This window comes from Pseudorasbora parva, chromosome 16 (assembly GCF_024679245.1).
Source record: "Pseudorasbora parva isolate DD20220531a chromosome 16, ASM2467924v1, whole genome shotgun sequence".
Classification (NCBI taxonomy): domain Eukaryota; kingdom Metazoa; phylum Chordata; class Actinopteri; order Cypriniformes; family Gobionidae; genus Pseudorasbora; species Pseudorasbora parva.
In genome coordinates, this window is record NC_090187.1 from 42,886,004 (window position 1) to 42,906,731 (window position 20,728).

The 20,728-nt window shown below is 39.5% G+C and overlaps 2 protein-coding genes across 3 annotated transcripts in view; both read right to left on the minus strand.

Moving 5' to 3' along the window:
- LOC137043054 (protogenin A) overlaps window positions 1–847 on the minus strand; it is a 63,910-nt gene extending 63,063 nt beyond the window's left edge. Inside the window, exon 1 of the mRNA XM_067419115.1 lies at window positions 685–847. Within this exon, the coding sequence (XP_067275216.1) occupies window positions 685–751 (67 nt within the window). The 5' untranslated portion in view covers window positions 752–847. The remainder of the gene's footprint in view (window positions 1–684) is intronic.
- A 7,439-nt stretch (window positions 848–8,286) lies between these two features.
- nedd4a (NEDD4 E3 ubiquitin protein ligase a) overlaps window positions 8,287–20,728 on the minus strand; it is a 70,170-nt gene continuing 57,728 nt past the window's right edge. For both annotated transcript variants that reach the window (XM_067419114.1, XM_067419112.1), the window contains 12 exons: window positions 20,482–20,547; window positions 19,134–19,363; window positions 16,603–16,724; window positions 16,374–16,444; window positions 15,695–15,790; window positions 15,529–15,602; window positions 14,509–14,569; window positions 14,364–14,423; window positions 14,183–14,290; window positions 12,906–13,002; window positions 12,745–12,817; window positions 8,287–8,508 (listed from right to left, as the gene is read on the minus strand). In XM_067419114.1, the coding sequence (XP_067275215.1) occupies window positions 8,406–8,508; window positions 12,745–12,817; window positions 12,906–13,002; window positions 14,183–14,290; window positions 14,364–14,423; window positions 14,509–14,569; window positions 15,529–15,602; window positions 15,695–15,790; window positions 16,374–16,444; window positions 16,603–16,724; window positions 19,134–19,363; window positions 20,482–20,547 (1,161 nt within the window). In that variant the 3' untranslated portion in view covers window positions 8,287–8,405. The remainder of the gene's footprint in view (window positions 8,509–12,744; window positions 12,818–12,905; window positions 13,003–14,182; window positions 14,291–14,363; window positions 14,424–14,508; window positions 14,570–15,528; window positions 15,603–15,694; window positions 15,791–16,373; window positions 16,445–16,602; window positions 16,725–19,133; window positions 19,364–20,481; window positions 20,548–20,728) is intronic.

Below are 20,728 nucleotides of genomic sequence, written 5' to 3' on the forward strand. Positions count from 1 at the left end.
AATAATCTGTTATGCACTGTTTTAGGCTAGTTAATGTCACACTGTAAAAAAGTTGCTGCCTTAATTTTTTTTAAGTACAATCAACTTCAAAGTCATTTCAAATTGAATTACATTTTTAAAAAAAACTTATTTTGATGAGTTAAAGCGATGTAAAAATATATATGCTGTCATAACTTGTTGATCATATTTTTGATCATAATATTACATGCTTAACATATAAACATCCTTTGAATATGCATGAAGTTTCATGATATTACCAACTATTTGAATGTGCATTAAGCACTGTGACATGCATACTATAATGCAAGCACGTTGGTGAATATTTACAAACATATTTAAAAGATACTGTCAAGATACGTGAATGTTTAATGATACATTACTATCAGAAGAATCGGTTTATTAGAACGTTTAACACATTTTGAATGATCGCTGTTTTGAAGTTTGTTGCATTGTGTTCCGCGCGCTTGATCGTATCAATCAGTAGGTCCTGTACCTATTTGAAAAACTGACTGAATCTATTTATCTACTTAGAAATCTCTCATTTATGTAAACATATGAATATATCTTATTAAAACACATTTAAATAATGCCTAAGTTGATGTATTCTTCATCCTGCACATTGAGACCTCTTGACATTTTTGTTTAACTAATTCCATCCTGCAAATATGAAATAAACGGTTTTACCTGAGATAGGCAGAAATACTGCAAAAAGCAGCAGACGCTGGTATAAATCCGTTTTAAAAGACGCCATTTACTCTGGTAGTTCGAGCATGCCTGAGCCCGTGGGTCGCTCGCGGACTCGAGCTCCACACTCTCTGACTGAACCGAGCGCGCGATGCTGCTGACCGCTGCGCGCACTACTTCCGCGGACGGACACCTGAGCGAGCTGCGTGACGCGGCTCATCAGCGCAAAAGGTGAGCGAGGAGATCCCTCCGCCTGCGAATGAATACAGATTTTCACACTCCACGTGGAGCGTGACGTCGCCGGGATTCCGCTTCTGAAAAACAGATGTTCAGAGATTTGATATCCATTCATAGGCAGATAGAAACATGAGCATATTTACCACTTTTTAATACTTCTTAATACTTAATCTCTCTCTCTCTCTCTCTCTCTCTCTCTCTCTCTCTCTCTCTCTCTCTCTCTCTCTCTCTCTCTCTCTCTCTCTCTATATATATATATATATATATATATATATTGCTGTGATTGGTGTAGTTTTGTTTTACAGTAATAAACATCAATTATTAATTAATGTTTTGAGATGCCAATAATTTGTGTTGGTCCCCTTATGCTGCCGATACAGCCCTGACCCGTCGTGGTATTGACTCCTCTAGACCCCTGAAGGTGTGCTGTGGTATCTGGCACCAAGATGTTAGCAGCAGATCCTTTAACTCCTGTAAGTTACGAGGTGGGGCCTCCATGGATCAGACTTGTTTGTTCAGCTCATCCCACAGATGCTCGATTGGATTGAGATCTGGGCAATTTGGAGACGAAGTCAACGCCTCAAACTCATTGTCGTGCTCTTCAAACCATTCCTGAAGCATTTTTGCTTTGTGTCAGGAGCATTATCCTGCTTGCTTTCTTCCCATAGTGCATCCTGGGGCCATGTGTTCCCCAGGTAAGCGACACACACACACACCATCCATGTGATGTAAAAGTAAACGTGATTCCTCAGACCAGGCCACCTTCTTCCATTGCTCCGTGGTCCAGTTCTGATGCTCACGTGCCACTGTTGGTGCTTTCGGCGGGGTCAGGGGTCAGCATGGGCACCCTGACTGGTCAGCGCCTGTGCCGCCTGAGAAACTGAGATGCTCTGTGTATTCTGACACCTTTCTATCAGAACCAGCATTAACTTCTGGAGCAGTTTGAGCTCCAGTAGCTCGCCTGTTTGATCGGACCACACGGGCCAGCCATCGCTCCCCACGTGCATCAATGAGCCTTGGCCGCCCATGACCCTGTGGGTTCTCCACTGGTCCTTCCTTGGAGCACTTTTGATAGATACTGACCACTGCAGACCGGGAACAGCCCACAAGAGCTGCAGTTTTGGAGATGCTCTGACCCAGTCGTCTAGCCATCACAATTTGGCCCTTGTCAAACTCGCTCAAATCCTTACGCTTGCCCATTTTTCCTGCTTCTAACACATCAACTTTGAGGACAAAATGTTCACTTGCTGCCTAATATATCCCACCCACTAACAGGAGCCGTGATGAAGAGATCATCAGTGTTATTCACTTCACCTGTCAGTGGTCATACTATTATGCTTGATTGGTGAATATAGTTTTATATAATAAATATAGTGTAAACAAGCCCAGTATTAATAATTTTACCTCCATATACACATCCATTCAAATAAATTCTAAATAATTTTTAGTTTTCATCACATTTTCATCAATAACTAATCAAAACATGTTGTAATAATTCATAAATGTTGAAGCATCTTGTGTATTATTTATATTTGTTACTATTGTGTTTATAGTTCACTGTGACATCCAATATCAGATATTTACTTTTTTGTTTGTTTGTTTGTTGCTTTTTGCTCTGGGCTAGAAGAGCATTTGAACACTCATATCACACTTAAAGGGGTACTTCAGCACTGGGAAGATGAATCTGTTTTTAAACTGGGTCATCAATGTAGTAGAAATGTGAAATTATTTTTTTATTTGGTGCTTTCTAGACTGAGAAAAGACAAAAAATGTATTTTTGTCTCATGGGGATGAAAGACTACAATTCCCAGAATGCTTCGCTGCCCTGTAAGGCCATTGCCAAAGCCACCAACTTGATTACAGTGACTGAGTTAGAGAAGTGGGTGAGCTAATATAGGGATATTTTAGGATGGATGGATGGATGGATGGATGGATGAGTGGGTTAAAGGGGTACTTCAGCGCTGGAAAGATGAATCTGTATTTAAACTGGGTCATCAATGTAGTAGAAATGTGAAATTATTTTTGTATTTGGTGCCTTCTAGACTGAGAAAAGACAGAAAATGTATTTTTGTCTCATGGGGATGAAAGACTACAATTCCCAGAATGCTTCGCTGCCCTGTGAGGCCATTCCCAAAGCCACCTGTACTGTGGCTGAGTTGAAGACACTACAATTAAAAACTGAACGTGTCTGTTCAATATAATGAGTGAGTCACCGCGCGAGTATCACAGCACTGAGCACTAACTGCACGAGTGATGAGAGCTGAGGTAATCGCGACTACACTCGCGGCATACATTCACAACGCGAGTTCAGTCTGGCGCGTTTCAGTTCATGCCTTTGCAAGCTTAACTTTCATAGAAATTAATTTGAGAAGTTAGAAGACTTACATTGCTCACCATAGCTCCGTTTAAATGAGTGCCTGTAGCTGAGCTGAGCTGTCCCTGCAAGCTGAGTGTAATCTCCCATCCCCCACGCGCGGATTCAAAACATGCGGAAATGGCTCCCTCTGCTGGCTGTAGTCTTTAGCCTTATTCCAAACATTCCTCCTATGATGCAAATATCGTCAATTTGCATCATAGGAGGAATTTTCCAGAAATAAAATGCATAAATCTCTTGTCTCAGGGGGATATGAGGGGGGGAGCACAATCATTTGAATATACTCCAGGGTTTCTACTGATACAAAGCCATATGCTAATCGCTGAAGTAACCCTTTAAGAAAAAGTTATTATATCAATCATAAACATAAACAAGCTTCACCCGACACACAGAACTACTATTAAAGAAGACAAAGCATTTGTGCCTGTGACAACTAGCCCCAGTATTCATATGCTGAGTTTGTTACACTGACAGTGTGTGTGTGTGTGTGTGTGTGTGTGTGTGTGTGTGTGTGTGTGTGTGTGTGTGTGTGTGTGTGTGTGTGTGTGTGTGTGTGCCCTTTTTTATATTACATTGTGGGGACCAAATGTCCCCGTAAGGATAGTAAAACCCGAGATCACCAGCCAGCGGTCCCCACTTTTCAAAAGGCTTATAAATCACACAGAAGGAGTTTTTTTTGAGAAAGTAAAAATGCAGAATGTTTCCTGTAATGGGTAGGTTTAGTGGCAGGGGCAGTGTGTGTGTGTGTGTGTGTGTGTGTGTGAGTGTGTGATGGGTAGGCTTAGGGGCAGGGGCAGTGTAGGGGGACAGCATGTGCAGTTTGTACGGTATAAAAACCATTACGTCTATGGAGAGTCCCCACAAAGATAGTGAACCAGACGTGTGTGTGCGTGTTTGCATGCTGTGTGTCAGACTGACTCGTGTGATATGAGCTGACTGGATGGGTGTTAACAGCTCTCTCTCTCTCTCTCACACACACACACACACACACACACACACACACACACATACACACACACACACACACACACACACAGCTGATAAAACAGATCCCAATCAGCCGGTATCGATGAGCCGAGCGACAGCTGCAGACTGAAGGGGAATATTGATCTGCTCTGCGGCTCGGCCTGTTTGAGAGGAGCAGAAGTGTGACCCTCCATCTCTCCCTCCGGACCCGCTGACCGGCCGGACAATACTTCTGCTCCGGCTAAAGGTCAGGAAGGACAAGGACTCGCTTTAGTGAACATCAGGAGAGAAGAGCCCGAGTTCAGTTTCCCACAGTCAGCAAACACACTCTAGAATGAAGGGGAACACTTTAGTTTAGGGTTTAATTCTCACTATCATGGTGCATATTACTAGGACATTGGCTGTTTATAAGCACTTATACAGCACATATCAATGCATGATCATATTCTCTTAATGGTAAAAAAAATCTAAACTTAACAACTACCTTATTATTAATAAGCAATTAAGGGTTTATTGAGGAAAATGTCGTAGTTAATAGTGAGAATTGGACCCTAAACTAAAGTTTTTTTAATGCTTTTCCAAGATGTAAGAGTCCTGTAAATGCTCTTTTAAGTTTTACCTTCCGTTCATTTTGTGAAAAACTCATTTATAACAGAAAAAACAGGCCCATTTCATTTAGTCTTTCAATTATTATGAGCTCATAAAACAGCACACATGACCGGAAATGCTTGTTTAGATCTAGTCTTGTTAATATATAAAATTATTATTTTCTAAAATAATTTCATGTCAACTACACCTATGTAATTGTACTATAAATTGACGTGTAATCTAAATAAAAATATGTAGCAATTATAAATAAAAATAAAATAATATAAAATCAATCTATTTGCAATAATTAAAAAAAATCACAATAAAAACATAAAATATTGTGCTGAAAAAAAAATATATATATAAATTAGACTTAATAATATATATATATATATATATATATATATATATATATATATATATATATATATATATATATATATATATATATATATATATATATATATATATTAAATATATATACTAAATATAAGTGTATATTATATTTTTTGCAGCTAAATGTTGATTTATTCTACTGACTGTACATATATATATATATATATATATATATATATATATATATATATATATATATATATATATATATATATATATATATATATATAAAATAGCTGCAATATAAAAAAAAATCTTGGTCACATGCAATGAATAGTGTGACAATAAATTGTACTTTAGTTTATTAAACACAAACAGTTGTTGTCCATCTGTTTGCTTTGACAATGTTGTGACATCTGATGAACAAAGATATCTGCATCTATTAGGAAATAACAAGCATGCATCTCATTTAATCCTTTTCATTTTGCAAACAGCAACTGCTAATATGCTAATGCATGAGATCTGATCAATAAGGGATCAAATCAATATGCGATTCCCACCACAGAGAGAAAGAAGATCCGGCACGTATTCTAAGACCTCTCTCAATGGACAGGGGCGGCCGCCACTTTCCTACATCCCCCGCCCCCTCGGCAAAAAGCCACGCCCCTCTGACCCAAGCAGGGTCCGAGAGGGTGAATGGTGTGTGACCTTTCAGCTGACCTCTGAGGGGCGCAAAGGGGGATGGGAGAGAGAAGAGAAAGCATTGTCAGTCACTCGCTACTGTTGTTACAAACACCCACTATATCACTCAGCACTCTCACTCTGCCCAGCCTTTTACTTTTCAGCTATATTTCAATGTATTATTTAATGTAGACTAAGTATAGTTCTATATATATATATAAATATATATATATAAAAATATATATATATATATATATATATATAGAGAGAGAGAGAGAGAGAGAGAGAGAGAGAGAGACAGAGAGAGAGGGAGACTAAATAGAACGTAAAAGGTAAACTAAAGTTCTAAGAGTTTACAGCGAAATTGCGCCCCCTTACGGTATAAAGCAGCAGTGACGCGTCATTTTGCCCTGCGCTGATACTGCCGCCTGATGGACGTTTAGAGAACTACAGGAGAACCATTATCTTAATCATTTTAGTGATACTGATGTCAATAATATTTTGTACATTTAAAAAAATATATATATAAATAAATATGTTATTTAATTATATACATGTTATTATTAGGGCCCGAGCACTGTTGATCTGTTGATGTGAGGGCCCTATTTGAATTGCTCAGTCCATTATTATTCTTCTCCGAGATTAATTGCATTTTTTAAGGGCCTTAACATCATTTTAAACTCATGAAACTTTGCGTCAAAAGGGGTGAAAATGTACATCTGATATGGGTTTCAGCATTAGGTGGGGCAAAATGGCTCACAAAATAGTCCACCCAAAAATGAAAATTATCCCATGATTTACTCACCTTCAAGCCACCTTCGGTGTATAGGACAGTATAACGTAAGGCAAGGCAGATGTATAATGAAGATGGAGTGGATTAATTGACAGATGAAGGCAAATGTATAATGGCAGTGAATGACTGTTTCTGTTATGAAGTCCATAAAAGTGCATCTCTCCGTCATATAACTGCTCCACACAGCTCCGAGGGTTAATAAAGGCCTTCTAAAGCGAAGTGATGCATTTGTGTAAGAAAACTATTCATATTTAAAACATCTAGCTTCTGACACGTATATCCAAAAATTTCTGGTGAAAGAGTGACCCCTGACCTGATGCATAACGTACTGATGAAGGCGGAAGCACAGAGGATAGAGCAAAACAAAACACTGGTCATGAATGAGAAGTCTAAAGCGAGAATTTTGATATAAGAGAAGAGGGGCTTGAGTTTGTTTCCCAGCATTATTAGTTTGAACAGCTATAACTCCTACATCCTGCGTCACACATCAGGTCAGGGGTCACTCTTTGGCTGTAAGTCGACTTGCGTAGGCCGTCTGCTGGAAGCTAGATGTTTTAAATATGGATATTTTTCTTACACAAATGCATCACTTCGCTTCAGAAGGCCTTTATTAACCCCCGGAGCTGTGTGGAGCAGTTATATGACGGATAGCTGGACTTTTTTAAATATAACTAGTATGTATTGTAAACAAACCTCAATGAAGACATCACATGGAAAGAGTCCTTTTCATTTTATTAATTGTCCAAAAATACGCAGCCATAAAGATCGGCGTGACAATTAAAACAAGCACAATTTACATTAAAATGAAAGACACTTTTGCTCATAAAGCTTCGATAGAAAACCCTCTCTGAAACTCCCTCTCATAAAGCGCTGTAGAAATGCAGTGGACGTTCATAGAGTCGCGTCTAAATATTACAACAGTACAGACGATAAAAGTGTTTCTCCATTTAAAGTTCACTGAAACTGAATCAAATAGTTCATATTACAAATGAAGGCAAAGCTTTTTAACAGTCCGATACGCTTCCTGTGAGACCAAACGTGCTTACTTTAAGCAATATTTATGCTGTAAACATTTAGTAAATGATACAAAGCAATGATTCGTCACAAAATCACATGACTGAGGTGATCTATATACAGTAAGACTGGAAACTCTTGTCTTTAGAAAAGTGCTTCAACCATCAAAAGCAGTACAAAAAGTGATTTTACTAATCATGGTTTAAAAAAGTGGGGGGTCTGTAAACAAAAAAACCATGTAAACGAAGTCAAAGTGAGAAAAGACAATGATTAAGAGCAAATATTGAAAGTCTGAGATATTTGTATTTGCTCTGGAGATACGTTTGAATTTTTAAAAAACAAATATTATCGTGTATTTTGGGAAATATTCACATTTATAATGCGTGACTTAAAAGCTCATATAAGAAATATATACGATTCCTTAAGTATGCTCAAATGCATAGATATGATCAAATCTATAGATATTTAGAAATATTGTACGTAGAAACATACAGCTGTATGCAGAGGTACATTACAAAACGTTATGCTGTAAACATCAGAAACATACAGATTTGTGATGGAGTCTGTCGGGATCTTTAGCGTTTATAACGCCAGTGTTCATCAGATCTCGAGTCTTGCTGGTTGTCCTTCTTTCCCGTAGAGCCGCACACACACATATGTGTGCCGTCCGCTTTAAACCCAACAGTCGTGATGCTGTCGAAACGGTCGCGCTCCTGACCTGGCCGTCGGGATTTAATCCACTCCATCAAAGCCCTGAGCGTTCTCTATGGCCATGTGCAGCTTCTCCCGGAGCTCTTCAAACGTCTCGTACGGAGGCAGATCTAGCCGGTTGAAACTGCCCGAGAGACACAGAATAAACCATGAATGATATGACAGTGACAACACTGAAAAAAGGTGTGTTGGATTTACATGATTTAATCATGTACATCGGTTCCACATGAATCGATTAAAGGGGGGGTGAAATGCTGTTTCATGCATACTGAGCTTTACACTGTTAAAGACTTGGATTCCCATCCTAAACATAGACAAAGTTTCAAAAACTAATGTTGGACGTTTGATGGAGTATTTCTGTGTCAAAAATACTCCTTCCGGTTTCTCACAAGTTTCTGAGAGTTTTTTCGAGTATGGGTCGGCTTGACGTTAATAGATCGGAAGGTCCTTGTACGGGCCGTACGGCTCTTCTCCCGGTAGGGCGCACGCGCGCGACTAGAGCGAGAGAGGAAATGCACGCCCGTAAACACTCTGGGTGCAGATCCAGTCGTCCATGAACACTTCGGACGCGCCGCGCTCCACTTTATTCCTATGGGTGACGTCGAGCGACTTCAACGCTTCAGCACAGCATTCTGGGAAGGCAGCGCTGCATTTGAACCGATTTGAACGCAGAAATGACGGGAAGCTTCATAACATCGCTTCAGTCGCGTCACAAAGTGGATTTCCACGCCACTGCTGTCAGGACTTCACCAAATCATACCAAAGAAGTGTGTTTTTGACGGAGCGGTCCCAGCGATAAAGGTTCGGTCCTGCTTTGGAAGCAGCCGGTGAGTAAAACTGCTTCAGATGTCTGTGCTGTCGGCTATCGTCGCGTGAGTAAACATCAGTAAACGACACGATCGCGTGCTTCGTCATTCAAATGCGCTAACGTTACTCCATTGCTGTTCTCTGTATAACGTTACACTAGTCTGACGTGCAAAACCGTTTTGCTTGCTACTGCTAAGGTTTAGTCTCATACAATAGTCCATAAACCGAATCATGTCCTCATAAACTGCGAGTAAAGACACACAAATGTTGACAGGCCACTAAATACAGTCCATACCACAGAGACGGACGTCCTGTGTTGCTGTTTCTCCTGTTCAATTTATTTCAGCCTCCGAATGATTCTGGATCATATATCTATTAGCTGAGATCGATAGCGATGGGTCTCTCCACGCTTGAGGACGTCACCGCTTTGTGCGCTCGTCATTCTTTAGCTCCGCCCACACGATACGCCTCCAGCCGCTCGTTTTTTTCCCGGAAAGACTCGGGACAGCCCATATTTCTTTTATAAATATAATAAAACTAAAGACTTTTTGGAGATATGAAGGATGCAATACTACTCTATAGGTACTCAAGATTGACATGAGATTGACTGAAACTGTTTCACCCCCCCTTTAAGTACTGTTAAACATAATTTGTTCACATAACTTCAACATTAGGGGTGGGCGGATCGATCTAAATATCGATAGTATCGATGCCAACACTGGTATTGGTATCGGATCGATACAGTTGTAATTTAAATATCTCTCCTCTACGTTCATTATACTTTGCTTGTGTCTTCTACCTCTACAATCCTAAACAAACGCTGCTTTCACATCCTGGCCCACTTTGCTACTCCTCGCCTCCTGCTGCTCTGCTGTGATTCGTTGTTGTGTCGTCACGTGACTTACTGACACAACCTGCTGAGGAGCAGCGAGAGTGGAGTGAGCGAAGCTGATAGCACATTGAATGAGAGATCAGGATGGCCGAGAGGAAGAGAAGCGTTGTATGGAGCTATTGTACGGCACTAAATGATAATACTGTAACTTGTGATACGTGTCAAAAGAGCATATGATACTGTGGCAACACTACAAAACTATACAAACACTTAAAAATACACGTAACGACATACTGCTCTCCCCTACACAATTGTTTTTTTTAAGTAAAAAGTATCGTATTGGTATTGGTATCGGCAATACTGACCCTATATGTATTTGGTATTGGATCGATACCAAATTTTGCAGTATCGCCCACCACTATTCAACATCATGGACTTAAGTCATTTTTAAGTAACCTAATTGAGTAGTCTCGAAATTATTTTAATATGACTTCCTAACAACAGTGGTATGCACAGAGGGGCTTGAGACCCTGCCTCTTTAATTAAATCACAAGATTATTTCGTTTTTGTATATTTTTGTGGTATAGCTTTCACTCTGTTAGTCAGCAATAGCACATAATGAACATGTCAAGTGCTATGAAGTGCTCTTTAAAGCTCCACTGTGTGATATTTTCCCCCGTCTAGCGGTGTAAAGGTATATGAACATCCAGTTTCTGTTCCTCTCAATTCTGATTTCGTTTTAACTCCTACGGTGGCCGATTTAGTCCAAGATTAACATGGCAATCCCCTCTTCACATTCGACACGGTGCCATCGAGTGTTAAAACGCGAAAGGTAAAGCTTGAATTTACGGGTATGTCCCTCTTTGGCTACTGTACTTTCAAGATGGAGGAGCAACATGGCGACCGGCATTCGAACCCCTCACCCGTATGTATTTCAATGACATATTATAAACTTACGAGAATACTTTATTTCTTGAAAGAAGTAAATATACAATAATGAGCACATATATTTACGAAAGAACAAAGTGTTTTTAGCTAAGAATAAACTAAAAAAGTGACACAGTGTAGCTTTGATAACATGTGCTGCCTCAGTCCACAGCCTAAGCAATCGCGCCGCTCTTCTCCACTATGGTAACCCAGTATAATTTAAATGGTTCTAATTATTCCTTCATAATTAAACATTAAAAACTATTAAACAATATAAAGTATTAAACCCCAAATAATGTAATCTAGTAGACTGCACATTTTAGAGAATTACTTTAATCAAAAGCAAAGAAATCATGTTTAGAAGAGAAACACAATTTTGTTGCATAGATCGCAAATAATAAGATTAAGTAAATTGGACTATGTGTGTTGTCCTTTTTTTAGCGAAGGGACACCACAATTCTCAATATAATATTAAACCGTTCGGTACGGCATTCACAGTTCAATACGCACTTCGGCTTTGCATTTAATTAAAGCGGTGGTTCCGTGTTATTTTCTAGGCTTGGTTGTGTTTATGGGGTGCAGTATAACATGTCTTAATACTTCTTCTTTTTTTTAAACGCCGTATTTTTCTTATATTTGACCTTTATTCCACACCGCTGTCTCCACTGTCCTCTGAACGGCTCGTTTGCTTCCTGCTTCTATGAAGCCCATCCCTCTGAAAAACGCAACGGTCTTAGATTGGTCAGATGGCCAAATGTAGTTTCCTGTATTTTTAGGAGGGCCAAGCACAGGTTGTCCGGAAGCCACGCCCCCTACCATTATGGGCAGAAGTCACAACTGCGTTGACTAGCAAGGGTTTATGATGTCACCAAACCAGGAAGAAGCTCGTTGTAGTCTAAACCGGCCATTTTTGTAGGCAATAAACTGCCATAACTTTAAAAGACAATATCTCCATTCGCATTGAACTTTCAGCGCTGTAACTTTGCAGATACTGTTTAGATAGACAGACGTGCAGACAGACAGACAGACAGACATGTGCAGACAGACAGACAGACATGCGCAGACAGACAGACAGACAGACATGCGCGGACAGACAGACATGCGCAGACAGAAAGACAGACATGTGCAAACAGAAGGAAAGACAGACATGTGCAAACAGAAGGAAAGACAGACATGTGCAGACAGACATGTGCAGACAGACAGACAGACAGACAGACAGACAGACATGCGCAGACAGACAGACAGACATGCGCAGACAGACAGAAAGACAGACATGTGCAGACAGACATGTGCAGACAGACAGACAGACATGCACAGACAGACAGACAGACAGACAGACAGACAATAAAAAGACAGACAGACAGACAGACATGTGCAGACTGACATGTGCAGACTGACATGTGCAGACTGACATGTGCAGACAGACAGACAGACAGACAGACAGACAGACATGTGCAGACTGACATGTGCAGACAGACAGACAGACAGACATGTGCAGACTGACATGTGCAGACAGACATGTGCAGACAGACAGACAGACAGACAGACAGACAGACATGCGCAGACAGACAGACAGACAGACAGACATGCGCAGACAGACAGAAAGACAGACATGTGCAGACAGACATGTGCAGACAGACAGACAGACATGCACAGACAGACAGACAGACAGACAGACAGACAGACAGACAATAAAAAGACAGACAGACAGACAGACAGACATGTGCAGACTGACATGTGCAGACTGACATGTGGAGACTGACATACGCAGACAGACAGACGGGTCTCTCTCACCAGGTGTGCGCTCGGGGCAGTTTGTCCCGCGTCCCCCACTGCTCGATGGTGAACAACTGCGGCCCATTGGATCCTGATCGATCAGCAGAAACATAATATTTCATACAGTGAAGCATGAAAATCAATATTAATGAGCATCGATAGATGGGGGCGTGGCTTACCGTAGAGCTCAGCGAAGCCGTTCATTGGTAGGCGGGACGTGCCCGTCACAAACTGCAGCAAACGGATTCGCTTTTCAGCATCCATCAGCAGCACCGCCTGAAACCCCATAAGCATTCAGCCGCCACGTTAAATCTGACCATTACGCTGTTTGTTTTTTCAGTACACAAATCAATTACTCGAGTAAAATACAGATACACTAATAAATATGACTTTTCAGTAATTTTACCTGAGTAAAAGTACAAAAGTACTTCACTTTTTAATTATGTATTTAAGTATTAAAAGTAAAAAGTACTGATCGATGAATGTTTGTTTTGTAATTTGATATACTTATATATATATAGGGGTGGTCGATGTAGCCTCAAAATGTTTCACGATATTTCAAGAATATTTGCGAAAACTATATTTATGATGATATAGAAAAAAATATATGGAAGAAGTTTTCAAAGAGTTTTTACTGGAAATCTTAAGTAAGTAAGACTATAACATCACATTTTAGTTTAACAATAACTATAGTAATTTATGCCATGGTCTGTCTGAATATTCAATTCTGATTGGCTGGAAGAAGGTATGCAATAAAATTGTTTAATGAACAGGTAGTTCCAAGTCAGATGAATCATTGTTCTAAATTAATGCGCGGTTTTCATTTTGAAGCGCGCACACGCACGCACACGCATGCACACGCACGCACGCACGCACCCGCACACACACACACACACGCAAGCAAGCAAGCAAGCGCGCACCATGTCACTTGCATGTATTACTTTATACACTACTTTGCATACGGGGATGCATACGGCAGAATGCTAGATCTAACAAGCCGTAACTGACGAAAATAACCATCAATGTTACCCTTCCGACGCTTCAAATATTGCGCTGCAAAACATCAATAACAGCTTTAAGTTGTCAATGTTATGTCAGTTGTCAAGAGGGCAGACCTCTTGTCCTATTAGAATTAGATACTATTAAATCTTTTTTTTAATTTCAATTAAATGAATGTACTATTTTAGTTTGATAATGTTTTTTTATTTCATATTTTGTATAGTTAGGTAATTGTATGGTACTAAATTATATTTATGCAGTAGTTATTCACTTTTTGAGCATAGATCTGAAAATTGTATTTAAACTGATGTATATCATTAGAGAAAAAGCATTCAAGATTCAACAGTTATACAGTGTGTATAGAAATGTATTTTTGTATGTACAGTGTGTATTCAGTGTGTTTATGATTATAATAATAACTAACAGTTTGCAATATAAAGCTGCTTAGCAAACTGACCTTCCAGAACCAGACGATGGCGGGGTGATTTGGGTTGTAGCCATTTTTATATTTCGTGTTTTCTCTCCAGTCGTTGACGTCCACGTCTCCTAAGCCACACATCAACAGCTGAAGAACACAGACGGGTCAGTCAGGCTTTTGAGAGCTCAGATGAATAAAGTTACTGAACAGATCATCTCACCTCCAGCTCGTTTTCATCAAAGATCTTGATCAGGTCCAGAGGGATCAGCTCATAGAAACCCTGCAGATAAAACACCAAGACATGAGTCAGTGGAACTGGGTGGGCGGCAGTGACCTGAACTGACTGAACGAGCGAGCGTCTGTACCTCCTTAAAGGCTGTCATCTGTCTCTGGATCCGATCGACAAATCTCCACTGCATCACCAGACTGGAAATAAACACCAGAGGAGAGACTATTATATCCTGAAATTGGCAAAACCTGCCGTTTGACTAGCAAACACCTTGCCTGACGTGGTCATACTCAATTCTAGACAGAATACTCTGATACTGCTCCATTGGGCTGTGATTATGGGGCGTGTTTCAACCGAACCAGGAAAGACATCAATTGGACAGACCTACAACCAATCAGAGCAACGAAGCGACGCATTACGTTAGTTGTCAAATGTCAACAGAACTCAACTCCACTGTGTTGCCAAGTCTGCTTTTCTCCCACGGGTTGTTTTTCATGTCCGCAGGTTGAAGTAACCTCACTATTATGTGATATATAGACCCAGGAATGCCAATTTTAGCAAGCAGCCTTGCCAAAATAACACACATTTTACCCCCCATACGCCATTTTTTCCCTGGAGAACCCCCCGAAGAAGCTATTGTTTTGGGCTAGTAGTTGACGGGTTTTGTCGTAAAAACGTGGCAACCCTGTCTGCACGCACGCTGGAATTAACGATCTTTGCCGGGGTTGTAAAAAATAAAAAATGTATGGATACACAGAGTACTTACAACATAATTTCTTCATTTCAGAGGGAAATAGTGAAGGTGAATGCATATACGAGCAAGGTCTCCGTTTAGGATTTGAACAAATAAAATCCAAGCGCCTTTGATTACGTGCATGATTACGTAACTATTGATCATCTGTCCGTCATCGTTTAAAGCCCGCCCTGACAAGTTGATTGGTCCAAACTGTTTCTGTTCCGGCATAATTACTCCTCTATAGATCAAGTCCAGACCGAACAGCCCGAGCTCAAAGCTTTTGGGCGGGGCTGAGATCGGCTGGCATCCAGGCTAGCAAACACCACTAACTCCAAATGAGGAGATTTCTAGTATGCGAGCTCTCATAAGTGTCAGAGGTGTTGTGGTTTGTATGTGCCACAAGAGGGCAGTCAAACATACTGAATATACTCCTTTTTGTTGGTGTCATTGACGACAATATCAGAACCTCCCGGCTTCAGATCACGCTGGTGTGTCTGCGGAAGAGATAAGATCAGAAATCATTTACTCTCTCTTATTTATATTTGTATTGTTTAGATGTCTTGGAATATAAAGCAAAAGGTATTACCTGTCCAAAAAGCTCCTCATCGATGGCGAACCGGAGGTCCAGGTCTGTGGGGTCGTTCTCCAAAATCCATCGGAGGGAATTAAAATACTCGCTGTCCTGAAATGATACGACCAAAAACAACAGGTTGACAAGTGTACGGGAGCGTGAATGACTACAGCAAAGCTCCATGGGACATTAACCACATCATTAGTGGTAACAGCACTCTCACAAAGTTAAAATATAACTTTTATGACTTACTAATAAGCCAGAGGCACTGACATTTTTGGGAAATTAAATACTACTGGACTGTACACATTGAAAAAATGCATTTATTGGGTGGATTTCCTTAAAATATGATATCATTAAATACAATACAAATAAATATAATTTAACTGATCAACAAATAAACAAATTAATGTAAAAAATATATAAACCAAATAAAAAATAAATGCATAAATAAAAAAATATTCTTGGAATTAAATACTATTAAATATATTTTTTAATTTTAATTAAATGAATGTACTATATTTTAAAACAAATTCAATAAAAAGTCAACGGAGGGTGTTGTACTGTCCCCCCTACCCCCGGTGTGGGCGTGGCCTAAATGCGCTCTGTCTCTATAGCCATCATTCTCTCTGAAAAAGGGCAAAAGTGACATTTAGAAAGGCTGCTGATTGGTTCAGGCATGGCTGTCACTCACCACCGCCTCCATATCCTGCAACGTGATTGGCTTCTGCAGCATCATCTTGTAAAAGGGCCGGATGAAGAATGCTGTGCAGACAAGTACAAAAAAACCTTTAAGCAACATGAGGTAAATGATGACAGATTTTTGCTACATTTAGTGATTCAGTCAGCAAGCATGCAGTGTGTCGAGAGCCACTGTGAATGTGAGTTGTGGGTATTTATATTGGTCTTGACAGGTTACTCACCATCCAAAAGCTTCCCGTGATAAACGGCCATTCCAGCCACACGGCCGATGAACTTAAAATACGACAGGTGGTCCTCATTACACAGACCTGAGTTGGGGTTGATCTGTAGGGTGTAGTTATCCCTGCAACATTCACACAGCACATCTTTAAAGTCTGTCTTTTTAAAAAATGTTGTAAGCACAACACGCAAGAGTCTATGAACCCTTTCACAGACCCGAGTTCTGTACTCATGGTTTCTATGTCAAAAAAATAAAAAAGAAATCAAATAAAAATGTGTATAAATAAAATAAAAAAGGGGGGAAAATTAAAAAAAAATACAAAAGGTTATATTATATAAAATGTATAAATATAATTAAAAACATTGTTAAAACTATATTTATATAAATATAAGTATGAGCAGGGCTTGAAATTTGCTCACCAGCCACTGTGGCTAGTGGTTTTCCAAAGTTACTAGCCACTTAGCATCTTAGCCATTTCACTGGCCACAATTTTGCTGTTTGGAAATTACATTTTATATGATTAAAGTTGTCTTTGGCGTGCATAAATTACTTGATTTTGAGTCATTTGACTTGATTTAGAAGATTTAAAACCCTTTCAAAATGTCAAATGCAGAGTAAACCACCTAAACCAAGACTATTGTAAATCAGCTGGGCAAGGGGTGGGTAATATGAGCATAGGCTAATATGAGAAATTTAATATGACAAGAGTATTTTTTGTTAGGCTATATAAAAGAACAAAGCAAGTTAGCAAATTATAAAAATAGTAAAGTTTTTTTTTATGTATACATGTATTTAACATGTAGTTGTTTGATTAACATTAATGACAGACAGGTATTTAATTGGGCTGCTGAATGCATAGATGAACACGCCTGTTTACGTACACTTAAGCCAGAACAGGCTGTGTTCATGCGAGATACACAATGCACATCTGTGTGTGTGTGTATTTGACTACACAAGGAGAACTGAGAGCTATATATATATATATATATATATATATATATACATATATATATAGTCAGAATTAAATGAAAAACATTTATATAAACTATAATTTATATAAATTATATTAAAAATATTTTAAATATTATATAATATAAATATAAAATATTTTATTAAATTAAATCATTTTTAAAAACATTTTTATTTATTGTACATATTAGTTCCAGATAGTTCCTAGATTCCGTATTTCCAGTTATTAACATTGTAAATCTAGCAAATGTGTGCATATTTATAAAACTATACAAAACACATTTTGGCATTAAATACAGAAAACTAGTTAACGCTGCAGTGAGAGTGTGAGAGTGAATAATTTCTAATAATATAACGGCTGTGGGAGTGACCGCAAATGTGACGTCTTTCTCTCTTCTGACCACCGTAATCAATCTCTCAATATTTTTCTTCCTTTGAAAAATCATAGAAGCACTGTTGTGGATTTTTGCTTTTGGGGCAAATGGGAACACTTTATAAATGATATTTGTTGTAGTTTCTGTCCACCACTATAGAAGTTTATCCAGCTATGGCAAGTGTTATTTCATAATTTGTTATTTTTTGTTTTTCAAAACGTTTTAGAAAAAGGACTCGGGCCGAGTGGAATAACAAACTTGTTAGGTAAGGGGCGTGTCTATGGTGAGAAGAGAGAGAGCTAATCAGCAGGTAAGGGGCGTGTCTATGGTGAGAAGAGAGAGAGCCAATCAGCAGGTAAGGGGCGTGTCTATGGTGAGAAGAGAGAGAGCCAATCAGCAGGTAAGGGGCGTGTCTATGGTGAGAAGAGAGGCTCAGTGCACAACATTATTCAAAACACACGAGTCACACAGGGCAGACATTAGCCAAGAAAGAACTAATATATGCTGCTTTTGCTTGAATATGCTCGTGTGTCATGTTAGCTTGTTTGTCCATTTGCGATCGTATTGTGTCTCACTTCAGCGATGATAAAGACCCGTTCATTTCCACTCCGTATGGAGCGTTTCAAGGTTTTCAAGCGTCAGCTCACAAAATGTGTCCGACAGGTAAAATACTATAATACTAATATAGGTTTGTTTCCTATTTTCATCTATATTACCTATCCGGTCATAATTGTGTTATATATTTAGTTAGCTGGACTATCAAGCTTGTATACTAACATTACTGAGTTGTTCATGAGAACGGTTTGTGTTTTGTGATCGCTATAACTCTAATCTTGTCATAATTGTAATATGTCGTTAGCTGGACTGTCATGCCCGTGTCCTATCAAGTTGTTCATGAGAACGGTTTGTGTTTTAGTGATAGAAGGGGTGACTTTTTCATTGAATATTCGACCTGGATTAGTATCACAGATTCTGCCACAGTCGTTGCCTGGGTTACTTATGTGTGGGGCGGAGCTATCAAAATAGGGCCGAGACCCTTTTTGGGGGTAGGGGCGTGTTTGTTTTGGTGATCTGAAATAACAACAACGGTTACCAGATAGCACTTACCCCACCATTAAGCTTCTGAGAATCCCGGAAATGTGAAAAGGGCCGATTTTACAGAAGAGAATATAAAAGTCCCATCACTCACGTGGCAGAATACTCAAACAGCCCATAATATGGGTTGAACATTTCCTTGGAGATCAGGAAGAACCATTCCCGGGCCACGCCTCCATAGTCCAGCCCTTTCTCCCCCTCAAACTCCACCCAGAGGCGGGCCTTCAGCAGGTCCGAGCGTTTGACGGCCAGGATGCGTCGGTACGAGTCCTCCAGAAGAGCGTTACGTCTCACATTCAGCTCGAAGCGGTTCGGGATTTCTGCCTGGAGACGGAAGAAATGGTTTTGACCAGATCAAACAGGTTAGGTGACGACATTATTGTTTAAAGGGATAGTAAAAATGAGAATGTGATGTTTATCTGCTGATCCACAGGGCATCCAAGATTTAGGTGTGTTTGTTTCTTCAGTAGAACACTTTTTCCCTCATTTCACATTCAATCACATTTTTAACTCAACTGTTGATCGTATAATGTATGTCATTGAGGTGTATTTCTATCAGAGTAAAAAACACACAGAAATATGAATCCATAATAAACTTTGCGGCTCGTGGAGACACATTGATGTCTTAAGACACAAAACTATCAGTTTCTGCAAGAAACCCAAAAGTATTTATGTAATATTTTTACCTTATATCAGACGAATCTCATCTAGTATTTCCCAGCACCATTACTTTTGTCGAATAAGGTCCAAAACTCGTCGCAATCATATATATATGATATCATGCGACCAATCCATGCAGGCACTAATGAGGCATCTCTCTCTCTCTCTCTCTCTCTCTCTCTCTCTCTCTCTCTCTCTCTCTCTCTCTCTCTCTCTCTCTATATATATATATATATATGATCGCGCCAGGATTTTGACCTTCTTAAACGGAAGTAATGGCATTGGGAATACTAGATGAGATTCGTCTGATATGAGGTAAAAAACAAAACAAATACATTCGTTTCGTGTCTTAAGACATCAATGGTGTGAGCAGATACACATCACATTCTAATTTTTGGGTGAACTATCCCTTTAAAAATATTTTTCCAAACAGTGTTTCATAGTTTAGCACAAAATAAGCCTTCTAATGAAAGAATTATCAAAACAAACAACTATCCCTTTAAAATAATGAACCGGAATGTCAATTGGTTCGCTTTTGATTTCTCGTCACCTTCACATTAAACATGAACTGTGGTGACTTGAACAAACTGGCTTAAATATTAGTTGCTGCCCTTCTATAAACCCCAAATTAGCTGGTCTAAACCAGGGGTAGGGAGCGTTGATCCTGGCGAGCCACTGCCCTGCAGAGTTTACCTACCCCTGGTCTAGACGCTGAGATGTGAATGGGACAGGAAAAAGCGAAAAAGCCTGAAATGGACTAAACGTGAAGGACAGTGACATACTGGTTTCTTCAGTTTCTTGCGGAAGTACTCATACTTCTGTTTATAGTCTCTGGAGTAAGGCACAGCCTGAAATAAAACAGAACACAATCACTTGGCCAATAATCCATCAGCTCTTATCTGCTCAGATGTTTAGTGTTCCTTGAACCGACAGAGATCATTCAACTCATCCAGGACAAATATAACTGCCCCTCCACTCATGACACCAATAACACACACACACACACACACACACACACACACACACACA